The 7,767-nt window shown below is 43.2% G+C and overlaps 1 protein-coding gene across 6 annotated transcripts in view; it reads left to right on the top strand.

Moving 5' to 3' along the window:
• The window catches only part of FAM168B (family with sequence similarity 168 member B), a 97,622-nt gene that overhangs the window by 49,199 nt on the left and 40,656 nt on the right, over positions 1–7,767 (top strand). For 5 of the 6 annotated variants that reach the window (XM_015570187.1, XM_015570186.1, XM_006773289.2 and 2 more), the window contains exon 3: positions 6,113–6,196. The exons of the other annotated variant lie outside the window; for it this stretch is intronic. In XM_015570187.1, coding sequence (XP_015425673.1) covers positions 6,113–6,196 — 84 coding nt within the window. The remainder of the gene's footprint in view (positions 1–6,112; positions 6,197–7,767) is intronic. 6 annotated transcript variants of the gene reach the window in all.

Below are 7,767 nucleotides of genomic sequence, written 5' to 3'. Positions count from 1 at the left end.
GTTCAGTTGATAGCTCTGTGTGTCCAGTATGGGCCTCTAGCAACAGTGGGATAGAAATGCAGTCTGTCTCATGATTGAGCCGAAAGTTCCAAGACAAAGGGAGGAATGAAAGGGCGAGGACTACGCCTTCCATCTTACCCTGGGTCTTCCATTTTTGGGCAGAGCCATGTGCTGGCAAGGCTTCTTCCTGGAAGCCCAAGCCTCTGCTAGCCACACCCAGGATTTCTCTGGACTAACCAATGATAATCAAGGGAAGTGCACGCCATCAATATGACCACATCCTGTGTAATGAGACACCGACTTGCGCCTGGCCAATCGGTGGAGCCCACAGTCCCCTCTCTTGCCCTTACTCCACCCCCCTATCAAACTCCTCTTCACATCGGGCTAGATCTCTCTCTATGCCACCTGCTGCTGTGTCAGTAAGGAGGGTAGGGGAGCCAGACCCGGGTTTGAAATAAAGGACTCTTTGCTTTTGCATAGGACACGGCTGGCTCCCTCACGTGGTCTGTTGGGGATCTTGAAATCTGGGCATAACAATGGGGACTTTCTTTTGGCACTGGAAGCCTCGGCTCAGGAAGCCTTGTGTGGGGCTGGCACCCCTCACTCTTCAGGGGTGACCTCCACAGCCGAGATTTTTATCCGCCACATGTTAGTGTGGGACCAATGTGTTCTGTTCCTCTGCCCCTCCTACTAGTCTCATTGTGCCTTCCTATTTATACCCTTAGTTACAGGACTTCTGTTCAACTAAATCTCAGACAGTTCTCACTGATGCTTGTTCTGTAACTTAGTTGTAATTTTGATGTTGTTATGGAAGGAGGCAAGTCCAGCATTTACCTATCAGCCATCTTGACTAGAAGCCCTTCTGTGTGTTTTTTCTGTGGACACTTATCATTGGATTTAGGGCCCACCTGGGTAATCCATGAGGATCTTATCTCCAGACTCTTAACTTATGTCCAAGAAGGCCCTGTTTCCAAATAAGGTATTATTTACAAATTCCAGGGATTTGATTTGTAGTATCTTTGTGGGGGGCGGGGTATTTTTTGCTCACCACACTGTGTATATAATTTTGATTGGCAGTTACTTTCTTTTAGCACTTTAAAAGTATAATTGTATTGTCTTCTGGTTTCTGTGATAATTATTTTTTTTCTTTGAAGTTAACATGTCCCTCCCCCATCGCTCTCACTTCACCCCTTAATTTCCTCACTACTTTTAAAATATCTTTGTTTTTACTGTGACATGACTAGTTTTTTTGTTTGTTTGATTTTTTATATTTCTCTTGCTTAGTGCTCACAGAGCTTCTTGAATCATGTGGGCTAATTTATTCCAGCATAACAGTAGCTCTTCAAATATTTTTTTTCCTGCCCCTTTCTCTCTGTCCTGGAACTCCATTTATAAGTATACTAGAGGCCTGGTGCACAAAAATTTGTGCACTTGGGGGAGTGGGGGGAGGTCTCTCAGCCCAGCCTGTGCCCTCTCGAAGTCTGGGACCCCTCGGGGGATGACCACCTTCTGGCTTAGGCCCGCTCCCCCAGGGATTGGGCGTAAGCTGTCAATCAGACATACCTCTGGCAGCTCGGCAGCCCTCAGAGGATGTCCACTTGCCAGTGGGGAGCAGACCTAAGCTGCAGTCAGACATCCTTAGCTCTGCTGAGGAGGCAGGAGAGGCTCCCACCACCACCGCTGTACTGGCAGCCATCAGCCTGGCTTGTGGCTGAGCAGAGCTCCCCCATGTAGGAAGCTCACTGACCATCAGAGGACAGCTCCTGCATTGAGCGTCTGCCCCCTGGTGGTCAGTGTGTGTTGGTTTGCCCTGAAGGGTGTCCTGGGATCAGGGGGGGGGTCCCCATTGGGGTGCCTGGCCAGCCTGGATGAGGAGCTGATGGCTGTTTTCAGGCTGCCTTCATCCCCTTTAGGGTGGAGGTCCCCACTGGGGTGCCTGGCCAGCCTGGATGAGGGGCTGATGGCTGTTTTCAGGCTGGCCACACCCTCTTTAGGGTGGGGATCTCCACTGGGGTGTCTGGTCAGTTTGGATGAGGGTCTGAGGGTTTTCAGGCTGGCCAAGCCCGCTGGCGACTGAAGCTTCCAGCCTCTCCTTTTTTTCTTTTTCTTTTTTTTAAATTCTGGGATTTATTTACCTCCTATAATTGAAACTTTGTTGCTGCTCCAGCTCCGAGGTCACGGCCTGCTGAAAGCAGGTATCTGGGGTTTGTTTAGCCCTATAATTGCAACTTTGTTGCTTCCAGAGCTTAAAGCTGGGCTGCGGCAGGCGGGGAACCTTGGCTTCCTCCATCACTGGAGCAAGCAAGCCTCCTGCTCGCTTCAGCTGCATGGCTGCCGGCCGCCATCTTTGTTGGCAGTTAATTTGCATATCTCGCTGATTATCCAATGGAAAGCATAGTGGAGGTACGGTTAATTTCAATCTTTGTCTATTATTAGATAGGATTAGGTCATTTTACTTTGCCTCATGTCTTTTACATCCTTTTTATATTTCCATTGTTTTGTCTGTGAGCTTTAATATAATTTTGTTCTGATCTGTTTTCATTTTGCTAATTCTGCTTGTGTATTGAATCAAGGTTTTTCATTTTTTGTTTTCTTTAATATACTACTCATAGTTATTTTAAAAACCTGTTGGCTGGTTCATCTGTGGGTCTGTTTCTATTGTCAATGTGTCTTTTCTTTTGTTTTCAGCTACATGGTCCTGTCTCTTGGGGTTCCTGTTGTTTTTACATTGAATGTAATACACAGTGTATTAAAAGTCATAGGTAGTCCAGTTGATGTTTTCTTTTGTTAGGCAGATAGCATGTTGATTGATCATCCCCCCCTCCCCCCAGCTATATTGAGGAATGATATACAAAAATTGTATATGCCTAGTTTCTACAACATCCTATCTAATAGAGAGGGAATATGCAAATTGACCCTCACCCCATAACAAAGGTGGCTGCGCCCACAGCAGAGGCAGGGATCCCATAACACCAGATGGCTGTACCCACAGCAGAGGCCGAGTTTCCATAATGAGACTTAATAAGCAATCAGCAGGGACCTGAGGCTGCATAGCACTGGGCCGGGGCAAGGGGACCTAAGGCTGTGCCCCTTGCCTGGTGGGGCTTGACAGGGAACCTCAGGTTGTGCCCCCCGCCCCGGCACCAGGCTGGGGGACCTCAGGCTGTGCCCCCTGCCCCGGCGCCAGGCTGGAGGGCCTCAGGCTGCACTCACTGCCTGGCAGGGCTTGATGGGGACCTCAGGCCACATCCCCTGCCCGGTGGAGCTTAATGGGGGACCTTAGGCTGCACCCCCTGCCCGGTGGGGCTTGATGGGGGTGGGGCTGGCCAGGTCTGGATCTAGCCCAATGGGGATGGGGATGGCCAGGTTTGGGTCTCGCGCGATTTTGAGGTGCACGTGGGTGGGCGGGGACTTGACTCTGGTTCCCGTGGCTCGCCCCAAACTCTGACAGGAGGAAGACTTTCATATACATTTTACTAATTTTCTTTCATCTCTGACACTTCTATAATAGAGAAAGGGCAAATAGCAATATTAAAATATTTACTCTAATTCCCTTTTAATGTGCACAAATTTCGTGCACTGGGTCACTAGTGTTTTATAAAGATGTTTGTGATGATTTAATATATGTATACATTGTGAAATGATTACTGTTGAGTATCTCCAAATACCATCACATTGGGAGTTAGGGTTTCAACATACAATTTTGGAGGGAACACAGACATTCAGTCCATGTTAGGCCAACTGCATCCGTACATTCTATTTTCTTCTTTGTTATACAAAAGATGGAACATACTTGATGGCATTAGAAATACAGACATTTTAGGGGAGGATAACATTTTTGAAAGGTCCACTGGGAAGCAGCAGAATGGGTAGGGGAGCCTCAGAATTGTGATATACATTTGCCAAAGTCTCAGCCAACTGAATGGGAGCTCTGGGTCAAGGATTGGCAGTGAGAGGAGGCCCTCATTAGGCCAAAGTGGCCCTGGAAGGTGCTGCTGCTAGACTGTTGGCCCACATACTCCACATGGCTGAACCACAGGTTCTTTTCTGGAATAGAAATGCAGGTTGAGTTCACTTTGCTTTGTCAGCTTAGTGCATTCTAGGAACCATTTCCAATCAATTCACAGAGGTTGCTTTGTTCTTTTTATATTTTACATAATACTACTACGTAATTCTTCATCTGTTGATGGCCGGGATTTTGACTATAACCTTAGTGTCTTTTTTTTTTGTTGGAAAATATTTATGAATATCTAAATAAATGGAAATATATGCACCTATCTATGGAAGGGAAGACTCAGTTTTGTAAAGACGTCATCACCCTCCAAATTTATACCTAAATTCAATGTAATTCCAATTGAAATCTCAGCAGACTTTTTTTAGTACCTTATTAGCCAATTCTCAGATTGATACAGAATCAAAAGACCAAGAACAGCAACCTTAAGTTTGTACTCTGTATCCATGAATCTGTTTTTGTAAACTGGTAAGAGACAATGAATAGACACTTTTCCAAAGAGCACATACAGGTGGATAACAGACATATGAAAAGATGCTCCATATCACTAATTATCAGAGAAATGCAAATTAAAACCACAATGAAATATCACCTCATACCTGACAGAATGGCTGTCATCAATAAATCAACAAACAAGTGTTGGTGTGGATGTGGAGAAAAAGAAACCCTTGTGCATTGTTGGTGGGATTGCAAATTGGCGCAGCCACTATGGAAAACAGTATGGAGGGTCCTCAAAGAATTAGAAATAGAATTACCGTTTGGTCCAGCATTCCACTCCTGGGAATATCTCTGAATAAATCCGAAACACTAATTTGAAACTATATATGTACCTCTATGTTCATTGCAGCATTATTTACAATAGCCAAGTTTTTTAAGCAACTCAAATGCCCATCAATAGATGATTGGATAAAGAAGAGGTAGTACTATATACAATGGAATATTACTCGGCTATTAAAATAATGAAATCTTACCATTTGCACAACATGAAAGGATCTAGAGCAGCGGTTCTCAACCTGTGGGTCGCGCCCCCTTTGGGGGTTGAACGACCCTTTCACAGGGGTCGCCTAAGACCATCGGAAAACACATATATAATTACATATTGTTTTTGTGATTAATCACTATGCTTTAGTTATGTTCAATTTGTAACAATGAAAATACATCCTGCATATCAGATATTTACATTACGATTCATAACAGTAGCAAAATTACAGTTATGAAGTAACAACAAAAATAATTTTATGGTTGGAGGTCACCCCAACATAGGGTGTTAAAGGGTTGCGGCATTAGGAAGGTTGAGAACCACTGATCTTGAGGGTATTACGCTAAGTGAAATAAGTCAGACAGAGAAAGACAAATTAATGTCTTATTTGCTGTTTCTTTTGTGTTCAGATGAATCATTAGTGGCTGTGGTTTAGTTTTATAAAGGATTACTTGTTAGTATTAATAAATGCAAGGTTGCTTCCAAGTAGATCATGAGATTGGCTTTTTGCCAGTTCCATGGGTCACTTGTTAGAGCCCCTTCAGCACTCAATGCTTTTATAACTCTTATATTATGGAATTAGAATCTAGGATAAAATTGGTAGTTCTCTGACTAGTATATACCTATATGTGTTATTTTGTATTCTAACTTAGTTTCTGCCCAGTTTTTTCCATTGTTGAAAGTTGTAAGTATTTTTTAAAATATGTTTTTATTGGTTTTTAGAGAGAGAGAGACATCAATCCATTGCCTCCCACATGCACCCCAACTAGGGATGGAACCCACAACCTTGACATGTGCTCTAACCTGGAATCAAACCAGTGATCCTTTGGTGTACAGGATGATGCTCTACCAGCTGAGCCACACTGGCCAGAGCAAAAGTTGTAAACATTACTCATTGGTTTAAAATACATGATTAGGATTGTGACCCATCACAATTCTGAGAAAAGGAGAGACAACTAGAGACAAACTGATCAGCTTACATAGTACTGTTGGGCTGCCTAAGTTAGTCTGGAGTTCTGATGAAGAAGGTAAGAGTGACTGTGCCTGTGGGCACCCTGGTTATAAAATCAGGTTACTTCTTCAAGTGATAACATCAGATTATTCTGTGTGTTTTTCTCCAGCTGGTTTCCCCATGAGCTATGCAGCAGCAGCTCCTGCCTACTCCCCCAACATGTACCCTGGAGCAAATCCTACCTTCCAAACAGGTATGCAGGTTGTATGTGATGGGTGGCAAAAAATGCTTTGTCCATGCAGCTGGGGAGAATATAAGGTGGGTGGATTTTGAGGGGAGTGGTTATAGAATTAGGATTTGGGGTTGATTTCTTGGTTTATAAGATTAGCCTTGTTGATAAGGACAATCAAAGCTTAATTCTTTCATGTAACACTTTAGATAATGCATTTCTTTTAAAAAATATATTTCTTTTATTGATTTCAGAGAGGAAGGGAGAGGGAGAGAGAGATAGAAACATCAGTGATGAGAAAGAATTATTGATTGGCTGCCTCCTGCATGCCCCACAGTGGGGATTGAGCCCACAACCCGGGCATGTGCCCTTGGCCGGAATCGAACCTGGGACCTTTCAGTCTGCAGGCCAATGCTCTATCCACTGAGCCAAACTGACTAGGGCTAGGTATAGCATTTCTGATGTCCTTTCACAACACAGATCTTCATTCTAAATATAGATTGTTACAGGTAAATAGTTGTACCAGCACATGTATTTATGAAATAGAGTTGATTACAAGGAACTGAAGATCATCTTGCTATGTCAATAGGTGGAATTTCCATGTTACTAACATTTTTAGATATTTAAGATCATTTTAGTCCTTTGTTTACAGCAGCTGTGGGCAAACTACGGCCCGCGGGCCGGATCTGGCCATTTGAAATGAATAAAACTATTGAAAAAAAAGACCGTACCCTTTTATGTAATGATGTTTACTTTGAATTTATATTAGTTCACACAAACACTCCATCCATGCTTTTGTTCCGGCCCTCCGGTCCAGTTTAAGAACCCATTGTGGCACTCGAGTCAAAAAGTTTGCCCATCCCTGGTTTACAGTGTTAAAAGAAAGTCTTATTTTCTATGTAAGTATTCTATATAGTTTTCAAAGAAAGTCTTATTTTATTTTTTGTGTGGTTTTTGTTGTTGCTATTCTTGTTTCTAAAAGTCTTATTTCCTGTGCATGAGAATCTTTTCACATTTTAAAATTAGTGATGAAATTGGAATTAGTTTGGGTCTGAACCTGGTAAAGATAGTTTATTTAGTGGAATTTTTCTCTGCGAGCCTGCACTATGGTGTTGGCTCATTCCAGGCTTTATTTACCGAGACTGGACTTTGTGAATCTGATGCAGCAATGGTGGCCCATGCTCTGACTTGAAGGCTCAGCCTCACTGGTCCGCTGGGCGATTCTTTGTCCTTCGGAACCCCTGGCCTCACACACTTAACTTTATAGAAGAGAGGACAGCAGTACTATCCTTTTCCCAAATTATTTCTATTTTTTAATCATAAAATTCTTCCTTTTATCCATCTTTTCTTTTTTATTTCCACTCTGACCATCTTTGTTCAGCCAAAGCTCACACACAGAGATGGCTTCTTCTTTATCAAATAGTTGTTGTTTTTATTTTGCCTAGCTTTTATTCACTCTTTTTCTCCTACCTGAACTAGAGAACCTGCTACTTTGCATCTGTCTTTTGGGGGTTGTTATGGACTATTTCTTCCCTGGGGTCAACAGTGTTATTCACTGGATTTTTAGGCCAAATGGCACTACCCATCTCCTTACA

This window comes from Myotis davidii, unplaced genomic scaffold (assembly GCF_000327345.1).
Source record: "Myotis davidii unplaced genomic scaffold, ASM32734v1 scaffold286, whole genome shotgun sequence".
In the NCBI taxonomy this organism is placed as follows: domain Eukaryota; kingdom Metazoa; phylum Chordata; class Mammalia; order Chiroptera; family Vespertilionidae; genus Myotis; species Myotis davidii.
This window is presented reverse-complemented; position numbering and strand designations above follow the sequence as displayed.